At 39.9% G+C, this 21467-nt stretch overlaps 1 protein-coding gene across 2 annotated transcripts in view; it reads left to right on the top strand.

Moving 5' to 3' along the window:
- The window catches only part of SRPX (sushi repeat containing protein X-linked), a 110029-nt gene that overhangs the window by 53240 nt on the left and 35322 nt on the right, over positions 1-21467 (top strand). Inside the window, exons 2-4 of one of the 2 annotated variants that reach the window (XM_045289408.1) lie at positions 7414-7473; positions 14734-14925; positions 16381-16557. In XM_045289408.1, the coding sequence (XP_045145343.1) occupies positions 7414-7473; positions 14734-14925; positions 16381-16557 (429 nt within the window). The remainder of the gene's footprint in view (positions 1-7413; positions 7474-14733; positions 14926-16380; positions 16558-21467) is intronic. The other variant, XM_045289409.1, reaches the window with a different exon arrangement.

Genomic DNA, 21467 nt, shown 5'->3' with positions numbered 1-21467 from the left:
TATTGTACCAATAAATCTAGAGTCTTTGATACATCCTCCTTAGTGGGTCAAATCAGCATAATATCATCAATATAATGGACTAGTGTGACATTTTGCAGAACATACAGACAATTAAGGTCCCTTTGAACTTAATTATGGCACAGGAAGAAAGAGTTAATGTACCCCTGGGGGAGAGTTGTGAAAGTGTATTTGTTGTCCCTGCCAGCTGAAGGCAAACTGTTTCTGGTGGTCCTCTGAGACTAGTATTGAGAAATCATTGGCCAGATCAATAGCTGCATACCAAGTACCAGGAGAAATATTAATTTTCTCAAGCAATGAAATCAACAGCTGGAACGGCAGTTGCAATTGGAGTCACCACCTGGTTAAATTTATGATAATGCAGTGTCATACTCATATGTTTTTTTTTATAGGCCAAATAGGTGGATTAAATGGGGATGTGGTAGGAATCACCATGCCTACATCCTTCAAGTCTTTGATGGAGGCACTAATCTCTGCAATCCCTCCAGGAATGCAGTATTGCTTTTGATTTACTATTTTCCTAGGCAATGGGAAGTGAGGTCCACTTGGCCTTTCCTACCATAATAGTCCTTATCCCACATTCCAGGGATCCAATATGGGGTTTCTGCCAGTTACTAAGTATGTCTATTCAAATGATGCTTTCTGGAACTGGGGAAATAATGACAGGATGGGTTTGGGGGCCCACTGGACCCATGGTGAGGTGTACCTGAGCTAAAATGCCATCAATAACTTGACCTCCATATGCTCCCCACTCTGACTCGTGGGCCTTTGAAACACTTTGGGTCTCCCGGAATTAGTGTCAGTTCAGAGCGAGTGTCCAGTAATCCCCAAAAAGTTTGATTATTTCCTTTGCCCCAGTGAACAGCCACTCTTGTGAAAGGCCACAGGTCCCTTTGGGGAAGGCTAGAAGAAAGATGACAGTATAAACCCTCAGTGACGTAGCAGGGTCCTCCTTCAAAGGGACCTTGCCTTCCCCACATTCAAGGGGTTGTGGGTCTGTAAACTGGCTCAGGTCTGGGAATTGAATGAGTGGTCGTGACTCTCTATTCTGCTGTTCACCTGATCTATCATTCTTTTGCCTGTATAAATCATGTAAATATTTAGGAGGTTTCCCATGTATTTCACTCCTAGGGACACCATGGCTAAGTAGCGAATGACATAACTCCACATGAGACAGGTTGCTTTAATTACTGTCCATTACGATAACCACACCCACCCTGTGTCTGTTGATTCAGTGCTGACACCTTCCCTCTACCATCACAGGGTCCAATCAGCCCCATTGTGGGCAAATGTCTGAGTTCACTTAGGGCAGTTCCCACTGTTAATGCTGGTGTACATGAAATAGTTATCACAGGAGTCTTCAGAGATGCTGAGGCCCACTTCACAAACTTATTCCTTAAGGTTGTGGTGACAGGTATGCCCTCGGGACACTCCCTTTTTGGGTCTATGTGATTATCCTGATAGATCAGTTCCAACATACCAATTTCCCTAAACTTTTGGATACCTTCTTCTACAGCAGTGGTTCTCAACCTTCTGAATTCCATGACCTGTTAATACAGTTCCTCATGTTGTGGTGAGCCCCCAACCATAAAATTATTTTCGTTACTACGTCATAACTGTAATTTTGCTACTGTCAGGAATTGGGCGACCCTCTGAAAGGGTCATTGGACTCCCAAAGGTGTCACGACCCACAGGTTAAGAACTGCTGTTGTACAGTGTACCAAGGTAGATCAGGTACCTCAAGTTGGTCTAATCTAGACCATCTAGCAGCCCATGCTTTAGTGAACCAACCAGATAACCTATTCGATTCTCTCTTAACCTCTCTTGCTGTGACATTGAAGGAAGAATCTGTGCTTAGGGGCCCCATATCAAGAAACTCAGACTGGTCTAATGTTACATTTCTTGCACCAGTATCCCACACTCTTAGTAACCATTCCCAGGGATATTCCTCAGGCTTCTGCTTATATGTATTAGAAAACTGAAGCAGATCTTTATGAGTATAGCACACTTCTTACTGAGTCATCGTCTGAACCTCACCTTTAGGAACTATGTGAGATTTTTACAGAGTTTCACACTATTATTATTCAAATTTTTATCTACTACACATTACGATTTTGAAATTCAATCTTGCTGGTTCATTTAGATTGAATTCATTCATTTTTAAATTTTCCAGCTTTCTATTGTTCAAGTACACCAGCATATTTTTACCTATTTTTCTATGAGTGGTTTATACAATTAGTTTCACTAATGGCTGTGTTGCTATGGGCATCCTGGTTCCAGGTGCATATTTGTGCATAGTGCACCATGTGCATAGTGCATATTTTCCCCATTCCATGGCACATAAACTAGAAGAGCAATGGCTGATTTGAAGAGTAATTTCAAATGTAAATCAAAATTTCTCTTCAATGTAGATTTACAAGTTTCGCTTTCACTAGCAGAACCTGAGTGTTACATCCTCTTCTGTTTAATTTTTTTCGATGTGATGGATGTGAATTTTTTGTTTTTAATGTTTGTTTCTATGACATATTAGTGAGATTGCATATTCTTCCATATTAACATTTTGTGGCATTTGTTTCATATTCAGGTTATATTATTTTAGGTAAAGTACCTGGTCACATCTGTCTTAATTTTTCCCCTTTTGGGCTAGTGCCTTTATGTATTCATGTATACATTATGGATAGGAATTCAGTGTTACATATATGACATATATTTTCCTCTAGTCTAGGATTAGTCTTATAATTTGTGTGTATTATATTTTACAGAAATTTTACAATTTAATATAACAAAATAAATCAATATAATTTTTATGAATTGTGTTTTGCATGATTTAGTTAAATAATCTTTTCCTACTTCATTATTATAAAGATATCCTTTCTTTTTTCTCAAAGATTTTACTTTCAAAGTTAAGTTTTTCAATCTATGTGGAATTGTTATGGTATAAGATAGCCCATTAAGTCTACCATATTTATTTACTTTTTCTTTCACTGATTAATAATTCCACTTTGTCATATTAAAAGTTTTACATATGTATGAGTATAAATATAAACATGAGGGAGCTTCAAAAAGTTAATAGAAAAATTCAATTTTCTTTTGATTCTGTTTTCCCTCAAACTTTTTGAAGTCACTTCATTTTATATATATATATGTGTGTGTATATATATGTATGTATATATATACACTCTTTCATGCTATATTTTTTCATAATATATATGTATATAGTTTGTTCTTTTAATTAGCAATAGTTCATCTATTTTTTCCCTTCCATTCTTGATAGTGGTTGTTGTGTTTAAATGTCAAGTCAGTTCCAACTCATAGCAACATTATTTAGAACATAACAAAATACTGCCTTGTTCTGTGCCATCCTCACAATTATGGTTGACCCCATTATTGCAGTCATTATTGCAGCCATAGTGTGTGCAGCATTCTTGAGGGTTTTGTTCTTTTTCATTGACCTTCTTCTTTACCAAACATGATGATGCCTGTCTCTATTGGATTAATAGTTTCCTTCAATTCAGTTGATGGTATGTTGCATTATCATTCTCATTTGTTTCAGGAAATCTCTTAATTTAATCCCTTATTTGAGCTATTACCCAGGCATTTTAAAGTAACATGATGTTCAGTCTCCATGTGTTCACTCTGCCATGTGTCTTTACGTTCCTGCTCTTTCCATTCTTGCTCTTTCTATTTTCAATTCCTATTTATATAGCCTTGTGTTCTGAGAAAATGGATTTTCATAATTTGGAGTTTGTTACAACTTGATTTGTGACCTATTGTGATTTATTCCAGACAATGTTCCATGTGCACTGGAGAAGACTGTATACTGTGCTGGTGAGTGGTGTAGTAGAGAAATATGAGCTACTTCAGAACTAAACAAGAGAAAAGAGAGACTAGGCGAGAGGGGAGATATAAAAAAGAATGTAAGGGAAAGTAATAGAGAAACTGGGGGGTATCTTGGAGTGTTAATTTAAGAATTGTAAAATTAGTAAAAATTACATTTTTCTTATTTTGAAAGAACATAGGGAAGGGCAGTACCAATTGAAAAAGAATTATAAACATAGTACAAGCTTTTATTTTAAAGAAACGGACAAAGGAAGAGAGGGATAAAGAAAATAGAGCAGAAAAAAAAGGAGTTGTAAGTGTTTGTTTGGGGGTGGTCTAAGCTCTGCCTAGAAGCATTGTAACTAGTGTGGGCAGAGAAAAGTGTGTTTTCATGAGAAGGATGGGAAGCCTAGGGTTCAGGGACTGGGCTGGAAGCACAAGGGGTGAGGACCAGTTGAAAGGGTACAACCAGTGCCTAGGGGCAAGCGACTCTGCCTGATCTGGTCTTGGGGCTGGTTAGAATAGGTCTAGACTGGATGCCAGTCTGGAAGTGGGGGCATAGAGTGGAGTGGTAGGAGATGGAGAAGTTTCTCAGGGCTGTCATGAGCTGAGTCATTGTGGACAGGGTGGGGCTTGTACCTTTCAAGAGGGAGTAGTATCTGGAACTACATGGGCAGTCTGGGAGCCAAGTGTATGGAGTGCATGGCAGCTGGGAAGTTAGGAGGACTTTCAAGTCTTCTGTAAAATTAATGGCTTGGTCCAGCAGGAGGAAGAGCTAGGCATCTCAGGGATATTTAACCTTTCCACTTCCCCTCGGTCATGCCCACTAACTCTGAATCTCTTATCTGTTGGGTCATTTAATATGATTACTTGCACTTCATTTTCTCATTCTTGATGTGTTCCTCCTGACTGTTGGAAAGGGGTTCATTCCTTGTGCTATCAGTTGGCCATCTTGAAGTGGACTCTCCATTTTTAGTTTCAGAGTTCCTCATGGTGTTAGCTAACGCTGTTGTTGGTGCCACATCACAGCTTGACTTCTGCTCCAATCCACTTTCTTTCCTACTAGCATAGGAATGCAACAGTGATAAACACTCTGTGCACTGAACTCTGTCCGTAGCCTTTTTAGGTTGATCACAAAGAGGCTAAGATGATTTGCAGGAAGAAGGAAGTGGTCTTGCTAGGACATAGCTCTCTAGACACGTAGAAATGTGCCACATAGAGTTGGAGTATCCCAGAGTTCCTAGAAGACAGATGAGACCTATTTCAGCTCTGAACATGGGAAGAAGTAAGGACAGGGTGGTAAAGGAAACATAGATTCTTAAATATTTGTTTTCTCTTGAGAAGATATATTGGGAACTAGCTTCTATGAGTTGTATTAATAATATTTAAAACAAAGTTTATTTTTTCCATTCTTAAGGTAATACATGCACATCAGAAAATTTAGAAGAACTGGGTGAAGAAAATCAATTGTAATGACTTTATGAATTTTTAAAATGTGCTTTATATTTTTATAAATCATACCATTTATCTAATAGTGTTATAGTACTTTTTCATTTAATGTTGTATGCTTTTTTCTCATGCTATCACATTGTATTCATAAATTGTATTTTTAATGGCTATGATTGCTAACTGCAAGGTTGATCATTTGTTCACCTCAACCAGCTGTTCTGAGGGAGAATAATAAGGCCATCTGCTCCTGTAAAAATTTACAGCTTCGGATAGGGTCCGAATATATATATTGGGTCCAATATATATATAGGGTCACTATAGATATAATCATATACATATATGTTTGTGTGTGTGTGTGTATGGGCTCACTATTAGTTGGATTCAACTCTGTGGCAAGGAGTTTTGGGTTGTGTTGTATTGTGTCCAGTGAATATACAGACAATCCCTGGGTTACAAACTGAAAGGTTGGTGGTTAGAACTTATCAGCCTTTCCACAAGGTAAAAATGTGTTGGTTGATCTGCATCTGTAAAAATGCAGCCTTGGCAACCCTATAGGGCCAATTCTACCCTACCTGAGAGGGGCATAATGAGTCAGATTGATTTGACCTGGCAGCAGTGGATTTTTGGGTTGGAGAGGTTAATTCAAGCATTTCAAAGTGAGGGCAACTTTACCTAACATTAAAGGGCAAGTAGGAGTTGTCCAGAAGTCAGATATTTGTAACCCAGGAGCTTCCCGTAAAAAAGTTTATTTATGCACCAGATTGACTATTTGGGTTGCTTCCATAGTCTTTTGCTATTTAAATGACATTGCAAAGAAATCTTTGTGTATAGAACTTTCCCCTGGGCTTAATATTTCATTGGGATAAATTTCCAGAACTGAAATGGCTGGATCCAAGGGCTTGAAATAAGCTTTGATTCATGTTGTTCAATGCCTTTCCTAAAGGGTAATACTATTTTTCATGTTCAATTTTTGATATGGTGTAATGAGCAGTGTACAATTTTGTACCAACCTGGATGGCCAGAGACCAAATGGGGAAACCTATAGCACAGATGGAAACAGAACTGGGCTTCTTTGTTTGGGGCATCCTTTACAGATTAATTTTTCTTATGTTCATTGCCCCCTTACTTTCGATTTCTACTCTCTACCTCTATCATTCAAAGTACAAGTGTAACACAGACCATTACTCAGTAACTCATACTTCGTCAATTGTGAATGACCCCATAGTAGAAAGTATCCTTGCCTATTGTGGTTTCAGGTACCTCTAGGTGAATGTCTGACTAGGATGGTAATAAGCTAAGAGTCCAGGGTAATATTATGTCTAGCGGGAATGTTCTCTGAATTCCAGATTACTGTTTTCAAGTTCAATACCTGCTATAGCTTCAAGGGGGATAAGGGCCCAGTGTCCCCTAGCATTCAGTGTGTACTATTCTAAGAATGATTCTGTTCCAACTGTCAAATGAGTTTAAAATTTAAAATAATAACCACAGACCTTTTGAGTTTATGCTTTTAAGGGTATCAAGATTCATCAAGAAATTCTAATGATGTTTTGCCTGATGAGAAGTTCTGAATAAACATTTACTTCCTCAATTTAAGCCCTTATTTCCTACACATAGACTAAATCAGCTTTGCATTTCCTGTTTCAGTAGGATAAGACATTTTATTTGCCATCATTATCCTCTGAACACAAATTCATATCATTAGTTATACTTACTGATTGTCAGGTGCCATCAACATCCAGTTCTGTTGAGTTTTCTTTGGGTACTGGCAAAATATTTTGAGTCACACATATTTTACTGCGTCTCCCCTGGCACAGGATTCATGTACATTGGCATCTTCTCAGAGTGCAGTTGACTCTCTATATATCCCATTTCCAGAATTTCATTTGGCATGTTGTGATTCCAAAACAGTTGGAGGCTCATTTTGATTGGCTCTAACATTCTTGGCAAAGGCAAATTCACTCACTCTGAGAAGTTCCCTTAATGAATGGCCACAGAAGCTTTCTGCTCTGGGTTATGCGTTCTAATAGCCCCTCTTGCATGAACTATAGCAAGTCAGTGCTTTGAAAGAGGCATCAATACCTTGTGGCTTTTCTTGCTGCACTTTCTGTTTGTTTGTTTTTATTGTAGGATCTGGAGACTCACCGCTAGAAGATGCTGAAGTCGAGTATTCATATGCTAGATATAAAGGTGAATGCTTTGCTTATGTGCTAATGTGGACTCACTGCTGCCAGAAGAACTTTCCTGTCAGCCCTGTGGAGCAGACTCTAATAAAATGACCAGACAACCAATTCGAGAGAAAATATTTTTCAAAGAAATGCACTTATGCTCCCAGTTTAAAGATAAGGAAACCCAATTGAGAAATATCTAAGTGCTGTCCTTTAGCACCTGAATGGTCATTTTATTCTCCTACGTTTCTTTTCTGTTCTCACTTCTGCAAAGGCAAGCTCTGATGAAAGTGAAAATCAAGCTGTGAATTCTGCCTGTTTCAAACATTACAGCTGGGATCGTCCAGAGTAAACCACCCAAAGTCAAATCTGGACCCAGTGCTGTTAATGTCCTGAGAGGAATGGGGAATGAGAAAACTTGATTTTCATAGGCTCATTTCATCGTTCTCTTTCTGAGGCCAGTTTGGCTTCTGAAATGAGGAGTAAAGTGCGTTACCCAGTTAATCTTTAATTTCATGATAAAGAACTCTACACATTTTTAGCAACTTACCCCACAGCAGGTATCAAAAGCCTAATCTGGAGCCCTCTTTGCTGATGCAGGTAAGTTTGACTGTAATTATGTCTACCATTGAGCCCCAGGGAAAGTGGAGGTAGATTTAAATGCTTGCTCTCTCTGAATCCTGTTACTCTTGCAGTGGAAGGATGATTGGCAGAAAATTGGCTAGTAAAGGTCTATTGGCATTTTGCCTGGGTATTTTTTCATATTGTGGCAAGAAAACACTGTCTTGCTTTGCTGTGATATGTTTGAATGATTGGAGTAGTGCTGGTAGGAACCCACTTTCTAATATAATGACTGGTACCTACGTCTGAGCAAGCTTCTCCCATCATTTCTTAATCGTCTGTGACCTGTAAATGTAGATATGATGGGGCTTTGAAAAGTTCATGGAAAAAAATCGATTGTCTTTGAATCCCACTTTTCCACAAACTTTTTGAAGTCTTCATAGATGATCTTTTCCACAGCTATATGTTCACAACTTCAGGAATCTGCAAATCAAGAAAATCACCCACTTGTTAGGTGTTTGGGCTAAGGAGCTGGTCAGATTCATGAAAGCTCTCAATTATCCAAAAGAAAGAAAAGAAACCAAACCCACTCCTGGAGAGTGGATTTCAACCCATACTGACACTATAGGACAGGGTAGAACTATAGAGCACTATAGAATAGGGTTTCTGAGGTTGCAAATTTTATAGAAGCAGACTCCATCATCACTCTCAGGGAGTGACTGGTTGGGTTAAATGACTGACTTTGGGTCAACTGACCACTGGGGATTCCCTTTAAATTCTTTCTCCCCGCCCCCCTCGATTCACTTACTGAAAAATCTGCTTAAAGCACAAATGTGCACATCAGAGCCTTACCATGGAGTTGTCTAGTGTCCTTGGGTATAGCTCCTAATATCTGGAGATGGCCAAATATGACCAAACAAGGAGTAGAAAGTGAATGCTTTATGTGACATCCTTCTTGGGAAATTGTTTCTTTTTTAATTTTCAAACTTACAGGCCAGCTATTATTAACTGAAAGTTGAAATATGGATCCTCAAGATTTATACAATGCACGATACAGAGTATATATGCAGTAAATGCTTTTTCCATTAAATTAAATGAAATTCCAGATCAAACCAAACCAAACTCACTACCATTGAGTCATTGCCAACTCATAGCAACCCTAGAGGAAAAAATAGAACTGCTTTTGTGGCTTTCCAAGATTGTCAGTCTTTACAGGAGTAGAAAGCCATGTCTTTCTCCATGAAGTGACTGGTGGTCTCCAATTGCTAGCCTTGTAGCTAGCAAACCAATGTGTAACCCACTGGGAAGAAGCATTAGATTTAGCCAACATTTATTGTGCACCAGTATGAGGCAAACATTGTTTTTAGACTTTAACTTAGAATGCCATGAAATAGTCTCACTTACTGAGGGAAGGGGTGAAGTGTGTAGAGTTGTGAAGGTATTACTCTTTACTTATAAATATTTATGAACTTAGGATCAAAGAGGAGTTGTGACTTTCCCAGAGTCCCATAACTTGCAAATATAAGGCTTGAGTCTGAAATTCATGGGGTGGCTAGTGGTGCTACACCAGATTGCTACATTGCACTGCCTAGCCAAGGAATGGAGTACTTACCAATTGCCCTAATGTGGATGGGAAAGGTTTCTTGAATTGTTTATTGAGATTTAATCCCTAAGTAAATCCTGTCATAGCAAAAGCAGGAGAAGAGCTTTCTTTTGTCCTTAAACCTCCACGCTAACTGTTTTGATAATTTACCTTAACTGGTGGTATTTGTAAGCACTTCAAATTCAAATCACTCACTCACTGACATTTTAATTACTATCACTGTAAGAGTATTAAATTGTCAACATCTCGTCCAATGATTTGTCTTGGAAGGTAATGAAACACACACACACAAACACAAACTCACAAAGTATTTTCATGAGTAAATGAAAATAAGATTTTCCCCACATGTTGACAACAGCACATATTTGAATATATGGTCAGTACTGCTGGGAGGATTTGAAAGCCCAGAATATGGGAGGGGGTGCTGCTAATTGGATGTTGCACTGAGATATGTGGATCGTGATATGTAGACTTTGGTCCTTCTCTGGTAACCAATCTCACCTCTCCTACAATGGAGGTTTCATTTTCTTTCTCTGGTGAGTGCACAGTCTTCAGTACCACTGATAAACAATTTGGCTGCTGTGATAGTGGAAAGGGGGCCAATTTAAAAAGCAGACCCAATTTAAAAGTGGGGAGGAAGGCTCGTGTTTAGGAAGCACAGAAACATTGCAATCTCCAAAGGGAATGGGGCAGGCAGAGAAAATGAGCTAGTGAGGAAGTTAGGGTACATTGGGAAGGAGAAAATAAAGCCATAAAGAAACAGATAATTTTGTAAGATTGAACTCCATAGAACTCTTCTGACAAGCTGTAAGCAAAACTATGTGTTTCTGAGATGGAAAATACTCTCTGTGTGTGTGTGTGTAAAATTTTCTTGTAGGTGAGTTTTCCTATTGCATTTGGAAAATGAAAGAGAGAGAAACCTACCTTAGTTTGAGAAGCCACGGTGTTCACTAGGTTCTAGTTCTGTTTTGGTTGTGTGGTAGACACCATGCCTTTTCCCAGATCTACTGTCATCATAGAAGAAAGTGAGTGAAAGAGCCCAAGTAACCAAACTCACTCTCACTGAGTTGATTGGCTCATAGTAACCCTGTAGGACAAGGTAGAACAGCCCCTATGAGTTTCTGAGACTTGAACTTTACAGGAGTATAAATCTCCATCATTCTTCTGAGGAGCCGCTGGTGATTTCGAATTTCTGATCTTGCGATTAGCAGCCCAACACATAACCACTATGTCACCAGGACTACTTGCCAGGGAAATGGGCCTCTGTGCTCTTGAAATTTCCTAGTTTCATGCTGGCCAGAATCCATAACTAAAGGAAGAATCAAAACATTAAAACTGGTTCAAAAATCCTTTTACACTAAAAACAAATAATAGAGGTATATATGTATGTGTGCTGTTTTAATATTTCAGGATTCAGAATCTTCACATTTTAAAATGTTGCTACATACAGATTATTCAGATAGATGTCTAGAAAAAGGAACTTTGTTTTGGGAAGGTCTGTCAGCCTGGTATGTGCTCATGTAGGTTTATATCCATATGGACAAATTTAATTAGCTCTAGGTTAGGCCAAAGGAACCCTGGTGTCGTAGTAATTTATGAATAGGGATACTAACCACAAAGTCAATAGTTTGAATCCATCAGTGGCTCCACAGGAGAAAGAAGAAATTATGTCCTCCCGTGAAGAATTAAAGTCTAAAAATCCCGAAGCCATTCTTTGCTGTTATGCTTTTGGGTGCCGTCAAGTCAGTTCTGACCTGTAGGGACCCTGTGCACAACAGAAGGACACACTGCCCCGTCCTGTGCCTTCCTCACACTTGTCCCTACGGTTGAGCCCATTATTGCGGTGACAAACTGATGTACACGTGGTGGAAATCAATCTGAGGGGGCTGAAAAGTTTGTGGAAAGGTGGAATTCATAGATTATCGATTTTTTTCCATGAAATTTATGAAATCACTTTGGACGCATGGCAACTGCGTGATCATCACATTACATGACGATAACATTATCTAAAGGGGGGAGCTCTACCGTGTCCTAGGGAGTCTGAGTCGCAATCTGCTTGATGGCACTGAGGGGTGGGTTTGGAAGGTTGAGCCCTTTCTCTGAGTGATGCAAATTGTTTAATGTTCAGTGACTTACCATTAAGGTTGGAGGTTCAAGTCCACTCACAGGGTCTTCAGAAGAATGGCCTGGCAATGTACTTCCAAAGATTATAGCCATTGGAAATCCTGCAGAGTGTAGTTCTACTCTGAAACGCAGCAGGTCAGAACCAGTTCAATAGCAACTGGATTTATTTTTTTTCCAATTTAGGTTAAGCCCTCAGGACATTACTTCAATCTAGAAAGTGCAAGGAAGCCTAGCAGGGCTTTTCGAAGTTTGTGCAAATAAATGGAATTAAAAGATCATGGAATTTTTCCTTGAACGTTTTCAAGTCTCTTAGGACCCACAGCAGGCATCTGCAACACTATATGATGATAGCATTAGCCAAAGCGAACATCCAAGGTCAAGAGTAAAAAGCAGTCCTTGTTCAAGACATAAAAAGGACTATTCATTTTTATGGCTGAGAAGCAAAGGTACATCGTAAAGGAATTCCTGGGAAACGAAAACAGAGTCTATCTTATTTTCTGGCCACATGATGGCAAACTCATCCCACTCACTGACAGCTCAAATTCTGGGTCAGACAGGCATTCATACAGCCTTAGGGAAGTGGTTGGTGTTCTTTGAATTATGGACCTGCAGAAATCATCGATTGTGGGAAATCAGTGTAAGGCCCACTGCAGGAACCTCTTCACCTGAGCAGCTAGTGCTGTTCTTATATCCAAAGGTGCAGGGGAAAAGTTTGTGTCACATATTTGTGTCACCTCAGGTGTCTTCTAGACAACTTTGTGATCAAAATTAAAACACCCAGAAAGCTTGCAAGTTGAAGAGGGTGTCACACTCCATGATCACACCTAACTACCCCACGTCATTGAAAAAGGAATTTAGTTCACTGTGGGACGTGATTGTTTTGTGATAATAAGCCAAAATGATATCTAGTTGCCAAAACTTGAAAGCTGTAGCTTCATTCCCATTATGTGAACAATAATATTAAGACCTTTTGCAAAGAATATGCATATATGTGGGGTAATCTCCCCCCACCCCCAACAAAAACAGGAAAAAAGCTCTGCTGGGCGGAGCTTTTGTAGTATGCATTTGTCCCACTAGGTGAGCATCAAGCAACTCTGAGTTAGTGTACCCAGTGACGTCACTTGGGAAGGTTCTCTGTGGTCACAGTGAATTTTTTCATGAAAGCAATTTTGCTGGAACCTCATTTTTTGTGATGGCCAATTTAAGAGAACAGCATGTGTATGTGGAATTTTGTTTCCTGCTTGGGAAAAATGCTGCAGAAACTGTTGAAATTTTGAACACAGCTTATAAGGCCAGCGTTATGGGGAAAAAACTCAAGTTCACAAGTGGTTTTCTCTTTCAAAAAAGGTGAAATGTCGATTGATGAAAACCTCATTCTGGACATCCAGCAACTTCCTGAACAGACGAAAACGTTGACTCATAGTGCATTTGGAATTCACTCCACCAGGCCAGACTGTTAATCAAACTTTCTATTTAGAGGTTCTGAAAACATAGCATAACATGTGACAATAAAGGAATGATTTGTGGCAGAAGGGGGACTGGTTTTGCTACAACAACAAAGCACCGGTTCATGCAGCCATCTTAGTGCGCCAGTATTTGGCAAAAAAACAAAAAACAAAACCCAAACCAGCATGCCTCTTGTGGCCCACGCACCTGACTCAACTGACCTTGCTCTGTGTGACTTTGTTTCCACAAATGAAGAGAGATATGAAAGGAAAGTGATTTGATGACATAGAAGAGGTTAAGGAGAAAACAAGGGAGGTGCTGTCAGCCATCCAAACAGATGAGTTTGAAAAATGTTTCCAAGAATGGAATCGCAGATTTGACCAGTGTATTAAGTGTAATGGAGAGTACTTTGAAGGTGATAGGTTATTTTGTAAAAAACAAGCAAACTAACAAAACACATAGCTTTGAAAACAATTTTAGTTTCTTTGGGGCATCCCTTCACAGACCGAGAAAAATTCAAATTGGCTGATTACTGGCCCCTCCCACGTGTGGAAGGCACTGGTGACTTAGTGAGTTGCAGAGTTGGTTAGCAAGCTGCTAACCAAAAGGTTATCACTATGAATCCACTAGCTGCTTAGGAGAAATATGAAGTTTTCTACTACCCTAAAGATTTGCAATCTCAGAAACCGACAAAGGCAGTCTACTCTGTTTTGTAGGGTTGCTATGAGTCATCTGGCTGATAGTGAGTTTCATTTGAGGTTTTAGGTGCTACTGTGGACTAGCCTTTGGGCTGCTAGACACAAGGTTGGTATTTCAAACCCACCAGCTGCGTCCAAGGGAGGATGATGAGGCTCTCTGCTCTCATAAACACGTAAAGTCTTAGAAATCTATCTAACCTCTCAATGAGTCACGAAGCTACTAGATGGCCGTGAGTTTGGTTTTGATTCCATTTTGTATGGATGGTGGTTTTCCTAAAAACAAAACCAAAAAACACTGCTATGAAGTCTGTTCCCACTCATAGAGACCCCATAGATCATGAAAGAATGGCCCCTATGGGTTTCTGAGATGGTAACAGAAGTAGAAAGCCTCATCTTTATCCTGAAAAGCCTCTGGTGGTTGCAAACTGTTGACCTTGAGAGCAGCAGCCCAAAGTGTAACTACTATGCCACCAGGGGTAGAGGCTCACAATGATATTAATTGTCCTTAAGAGAATTAGCTACTAAAAAGAACATGCGTTCACGAGACACTGTGCTGGCTGCTTTAGATGTATGCATTATTTTTCTTAGTCCTTGTAACAGCACTATGACATAGGTGTGTAGGTGTTGACTCGGAGAGGTTAAGTAATTTGTCCAGGAGCATACAGTTAGTGGTGGAGGAGCCTGGGTCCCCATTCACATGTCTGACATGATTTTAACTAAACCATCCATTGAAAGGTATGGGGCCTATTGGGGGTGGTCAAAAATCTGGAATGTCAAGGCAGGGACTGCAAGTATAAGGAGACACATTTTCTGAAGTTGTCACTTCCTCTCTGGTTTCTGTCACCCGCAGACACCCTGTGGTGTTCCCCCATCAAAGTGAAGTATGGGGATGTGTACTGCAGGGCCCCTCAAGGAGGATACTACAAAACAGCGTTGGGAGCCAGGTGTGACATTCGCTGCCAGAAGGGCTATGAGCTACATGGCCCTTCTCAGCTGATCTGCCAGTCAAACAAACGGTGGTCGGACAAAGTCATCTGCAAACGTGAGTACCCCATCCCTGTTGGGCCTCCTCGGAGCCAACATTCTTTTGTTCTAAGACGGGGCTTTACACTGAACATACTGGGTGCGGTCTTGGTTGAGGAAAAACTCCCTTTGTCATTTGAAGCCGTAGGAAGGGTTCAGGGTGGAGTTGAGATAACCCCTTTTAGAGAGAAGTGTGTGATCATGGGGATGGTAAAAAGCAGAGCTTTGTGCAGCCAACAGATTATATTTCTTCATTCAGTGCTGCACTCTGAAGAGACAGGGGGCATTAGAAACAATAAGATACAGCTCAAGAGATTTGTTGTCAAAAATCTCACGGTACAAGAATGCTTCAGAAGGTTCCTGGAGAAATTTCATTATCATTCAATTCAACTGTCCATGAACGTTTAGAAGCCCCCAAATGGATCATCAGAATCATCACGGCAGAGGCGTCAAGTGCGAATGAAGTATAAGAAGGGAGCTAGGTCATGGACTCATGTTAGTGATGGAGGGGATGCCTTCCCCCCCCCCACACACACACCAGAGGGTGGGGATTGTGGAAACAGAAAGAGCTGGCAAAGAAGTGAGGCCTACTCCATGAACAGGAGTGTGTCTCGGGATAGGAGAGCACTTCACAGCTGACTTTTCACTTCATGAAACATATCCCACTTGGGAAACTAGCTGCAAGGGAGCATCCTTATGGAAGCATTTTAGTTGCTAATGTTATTCAAAACAGCCACCATTTATTGAGCCCAAGCATATACGTTCAGTTTTGCAACAGCACGGTTGAAATGGTGTCATTAAACTTTTTTGGTCAGGAATGCAGCATGTGGAGTGTGTGCAGTTACATACAGCTGGATGGCTGTAGTGGACACTGTTGGTGCTCAATTCATCTCTCTCTAGATCCCTCTTTACCACTTTTGGGGGTTTCTGAGGACTCTCCTTTCAAGGATTTGCACTCTTGACCTTCTTCAGAGGGATGAAATCATCCACTCTTTCAGAGGACTGCTCTCTGCTCTTGCAAGAGAGAGCATCCTCTATAGGCAACCTATATCTGCCCAGAGGCTGACTTGGTAATGACCTATGGAAGCCCAGCTTTTATTGCCTGAAGTCAGGATACATGTTGAGTTGTCTGTCATCCTCCAGAGCTAATCTGTGGAATTACACTGAGGTTGACTTTGAGAGTCTACCTTATTTGGCTTCTCTTTTTCCATTGCTTTCTTAAGAAATCACTTGCACACAAGCCTTCATCTCCAGGTCTACTTCCTGGGAACCCAGTGTCAGGCAGTGTCCTAGTTGGGATGTGCCATATCCAACCGGTCCCTGTTTCTCTATTATGTTTAAATTATGTTAATTATGTTTAAATTAACCAGTTCCCCTATGCTCTCAGAGTGTCTTACCATTAAGGACAGATCCCTGAACAAATATTGAGAAATGCTGAATATTTATTATCTAGTTTTCTTTTGTTTTCTTTCAGAAAAACGATGCCCTACCCTTGCCATGCCAGCAAATGGAGGGTTTAAGTGTGTAGATGGTGCCTACTTTAACTCCAGGTGTGAGTACTATTGCTCCCCAGGATACACATTGAAAGGGGAGCGAACAGTCATATGTATGGACAGCAAGACCTGGAGTGGCAGACCAGCTTCCTGTGTGGGTAAGAATACATTGCAGCCCTTAGGAGTCACATGATTTCAGAAGTGCAAGGGAGTGTTCATATGGTGAATTTTTTTATTAGTTTTAAAATGTATTAATTTCCTTTTGATTTATTTATTTATTTTTTATTTTACTGGGGCTCTCACTGCTCTTATCACAATCCATACATATATCCATTGTGTCAAACACATCTAAACATATGTTGTCATCATCTTTTTCAAAATATTTTCTTTCTACTTGAGCCCCTGGCATCAGCTCCTCTTCCCCTCCCTCTCTCCCCCCACCCACCCCCATATCCTCTTGATAATTTATATATTATTCTTTTTTTTCATGTCTTACACTGACCGCTGTTTCATTTCACCCACTTTTCTGTTGTCCACCCCCCTGGGATGGGGGGCATACATTTATCATTGTGATTGGTTCCCCCTTACTCCCCAACCCCCCACTACCCTTACCCTCCTAGTATCGATGCTCCCCTTATTGGTTCTGAGGCACTTATCTGTTCTGGATTCCCTGTGTTGCAAGTTTTGTCTGTACCAGTATACATGTTCTGGTCTATATTTATTTTTTTATCATTGCAACTGTAGCAGCAAAACATACAAAAATTCAGCCAAAATTCTACATATAAAATTCAGGGATATTAAGTATTTCTTCAAGTTGTACAACCATTTTCATACTCCTTTTCCAAATGATTCCTCTACCACCAGTATGAATTCACTGCCTCATAAGCTACTTCTTTGACCTTTTAAGTTGCTGTTGTTAATTGGATTAAATATAGATTTTTTTAACTTCTAGTTGAGGTTTAGAGAGTAATTTGGTTTATCAGTCAACAGTCATATAGTTTTCTCATGACATTGTTAGCAGTCCATACTTTGTTTACCATTTTCATACATCCTTTTCCCCTGCTTTCTGAGCTTTATCCCTGGGCCAATGTTGCTCTTTTGATTTCATATGGTTGATTGTTCTAAGGCATGCCTACTTCCCTAGTGTTATTATATACTCAATATGCCTGTCTATTGCTTAGCTGAAAGTTGAGCCATAGGGGCAAATTCAGTTCCAAACCTGAAGAGTGATCAAAAGCCATCGTCTCAGTAGTTCCACCAGTCTCTATCAGACCAGTAAGCCTGGTCTTTTTTGTTTGTTCGTTTTCAGGGTTTGTTGTTGTTTTTTTCTCCGTTTTGTTCCATGGTTTTGTCACACTCTATCCAGGACCGTCTATTGTGTTCTCTCTCAGACCAGTATAGATAGGTTTTTAAAAGAACATAATACCCCAGAAAGTAAATTTTTACTGGGTAAATACGTGGCTGCTAATCAAAAGGCTGGTGGTTTGGACCCACCTAGTGATTCCATAGGGGAATGACCTGAAAATCTGCTTCTATAAAGATTACAGCAAAGAAAATCCTATGGGGGAAGATCTGCTCTACCACATGGGGCCAATATGAGTCAGAATTGACTCAGTGGCACCCAACAGCAACACTACTTTTTGGTTTAAAGAGGACTTAAAGGGATATTTTGGTTTAAGGTTTATCCCTTGTATGAGTACTCAGCTTTGTTTTCACTAGTTCTCCTTATCTGTCGTTCTCTTGCGCAGTCCTAGAGTTATCCTTAGTAAGTGACCTAGAACTGACTTGATGGTGTTCATATGACTTGGATTGCTATTGAGGCAGCTAGAGGCTAGCACATTCTTGCCACTTTAGTTTAGGGTCTGTCTTGTAGCATTGAGCAAAGTGCTTGACATTTTTAGGCATAGGCTTGCAGAGGCCCATCTATGTTTTTGTTTCTGTCCCATTCCCTGCCTCCTGCCGAACGGAAGTGGTTCTTTCATTATTGACTCCGGTGGACAGTAATCAGTTTTCTCAGCTGGAAAGGATTTGGGTATGTCCTTTTATTCTGGGTTTGTTGGGCAGCAGTTCTCACAGTGTGGTCCTTGGACCATTATCAGTATCATCACTTAGAAACTTGTTAGAAATGCAAATTCTCCAACCCACCCCAGACCTGCTGAATCCAAAACTCTAGGAGATTCTAGTGTTTTCGAGTTTATAGCCAGACCTAAGACAGTCTTTCTTGAACTTTAATGTGCATTGGCATCACATGGAAATCTTGGTAAAACTTCCAATTATAATTCAGCAGGTCTGGTGGTATAGTGGGTTATTTGTTGGACTACTAACAAGCAGTTTGACACTACCAGCTACTTTATGGAATAAAGATGAAGCTTTCTACTCTTGTAAAGATTTGCAGTCTTAGAAATCCACTGAAACAATTCTAGTTGTTCTACAGGGTCAATAGAAGTCAGAATTAACTTCGTGGCAGTTAGTCTAGAGTCAGGCCTGGAGTATCTGTTTCCTTGACATTGAAACACAACAATTAGTGGAATGTGAGCTGCTGTGTCTTGTAGAAGTAGTCACCTCTGTTCAGTAACATTGGAGAGGTCTAATATAAGCTGAAAAATATATGATGGTGAATGGTAAAATGGGTAGAAAGATGATTAATTGTGGAAAGTAGGAAAGTAGGGGTGTGTGGATGAAGAGAAAGTATAATATAAAAGTAATTATAGTAGTAATAAGCACCTGTCTGAATAGGTCAACTAGTTTGTAAAAATAAAGGGAAAATGTATTTTAAGAGCAGTAATCAGAATTAATACCTCCCATGGAAATACATTGCACAAGGAAAAAGTGAAAGAGAACACCATAAAGGGTGGATGTGCAGGGAGACAAAGCACAAAAGAGACAAAAGACTTGCATGTGGCCTTGACCTGAGTGCTAATTTCTATTGTTATGACAATAAGAATGTGCACGTGTCTGTGCATTCACAGGGAAAAAACAACACCAAAAGCCCTTGTTTGGGTCTGTTGGAATCTAAAGGACTGCCAGCTTTAGCCTGAGGGGAAGGGTATTTTCAAAACCATGGGGTCACACTGGAAAAGGAAATGGACAAAACTCCAAAAATATAATGAGGATATTATAATAAAACAACAGTATCCCCCCACCAAAAAAAAAAAAAACCAGCAACAAAGAAAACTAAAGTAAAAAAATAAAACCTCCTTGTAGGTGGAGATTCTTGCTTTTTACTTGTGTTATTTTGTCTACATGAAGGCTATGTAGGGGAGATGGGGCAAGTTGAGGGGGAGCACTGGTGAACAACCAGGAAAGAAGGAGGAAAGGAAAAAATATTAAGGTGAAAAGTTAAGCTTGAATAATGCTTATGCTTGTACCAAGGGGTTAGCTATCTCCCACCGACCAGCAAAGTAAGAGGCTTGGCGGGCTGTGTTGCTTCAGGGGCTGGGAAATATTGGCTGTGTTGGACAGAAGCAGGTTTCACAGAAGCAGCTAGTGTCTCTGGCCAATGGTACAGGGGAATCCATCAATAGGTTTTGCTACTGTGCTACTTTAACAAACCTGGGTTTATTTTTCTTTAAGTTGAACTTTTTGCTGCCAGGAAGTGTATGATATTCCTCTTCAGTGAAACTTCTTTTGTAGTTGAAGAGATCTTCCTGTACTTATTACCCTACACGCATCTTCCCCCTCACTCCCTCACAATCAGTTTTAGATAATTTTCTTCATTCTTGCATCTATTATCATTTGCTCCCTATTTCCTGCCAAACTCCCTTTCATAACCCAAAGGCCCTAGTTAGTATCTCTATAGATTTACCTACCTGGATTTTAGAAAGAAAATCATATCCCCCAAACACCTCAACACCACCAACAAAATAAAGCACAGAAAATATTAATTCAAAAGAAATCAGAAAATAATAAAACCTTGAAGAAATCATAAATGGGTTAAAATGTAAATAGTGCAAGCTATTTCATTTTAACCGAGGTAGATCTGCAGTAACCGACTTTCCAGTGCACTCTGTCTGAGGACAAGACTGTCTATGTCACTGGTCAATGGTCTGAGGGAATTCATTAGAGGCTGCATCCACGTTGGGACTTTGGGAATGGATTTTGGATTCTCAGTGTCATCCATAGTCAGCTGGGTATCTTTTTAAACACAGCCTGCATCTAAAACTTACAGATTAGTAGGTGAAAACTAGTAAGTCCATGCTTGCCTAATTTACTGAGTACTCTATTCCCGTCAGGGATTGTGCCTTTGAACAGGTGTTTATTCTATAGGAAAGTATTTGGGCATTGGGAGAGAGACAGATACCAGCCATGCCTAGAAACAGAATCTTTGATTTGATGAAAACATGTGAAATTGTTCACTGCAGATTAGTAAGTAAGCTAAGCAAACCCATGCTTATATATTATGATATATATATATGTATATGTATGTGTATATATATGTAACTTGATACTGTTATAATGTCAAATTTGGGAGATACATTTCTACTTAAAATATTGCCTTTGGACCAGAAGTGGGAGGAGGCTGCTTGTTAGAAATATAGACTCTTAGGTCTGTTCCATACCTAGAAAATGAAAACACACACGTTAAGAAGGTTCCAAGGGCGTTTGTATGCATATTAAAATTGGGTAGTGGTGTTCAATCACAGCTGCTATCTCAATCTCTGAGGTTCTAGTGTCTTTTAGTAGCCAAGCACGTAATTGAAAAACCAGTGTCTCATAGGATCATTTATTCATTGGGTGTTAGAACTAATAGTCCTTGGAGAACATTCTAGTTCAGTCCCCTGTTCTACAGATGATGCCAGAGCAGTCGGTTTGCCCAAGGTTGCACAGGCCTAATCCTAGAACTATGTCTGTATTCCCTATAGCCTGTAGTTTCTGATTCCAGAGGCAGCTCGGGTTTGAAAGGACAAGAGGATTGGTGTATTAGTCTGGGTACTTTGGAGAAACAAATCCACAGAAACTCATGTATAAGAGAGAGTTTTATGTAAAGAAAATGTGCATCATGAAAACATCCCAACCCAATGCTGCCCAAGCCCACAAGTCCAACATTAACCCATTAACCCAACACCAG

This window comes from Echinops telfairi, unplaced genomic scaffold (genome assembly GCF_000313985.2).
Source record: "Echinops telfairi isolate 266 unplaced genomic scaffold, ASM31398v2 ScPeMD7_26;HRSCAF=91, whole genome shotgun sequence".
Taxonomy (NCBI): Eukaryota; Metazoa; Chordata; class Mammalia; order Afrosoricida; family Tenrecidae; genus Echinops; species Echinops telfairi.
This window is presented reverse-complemented; position numbering and strand designations above follow the sequence as displayed.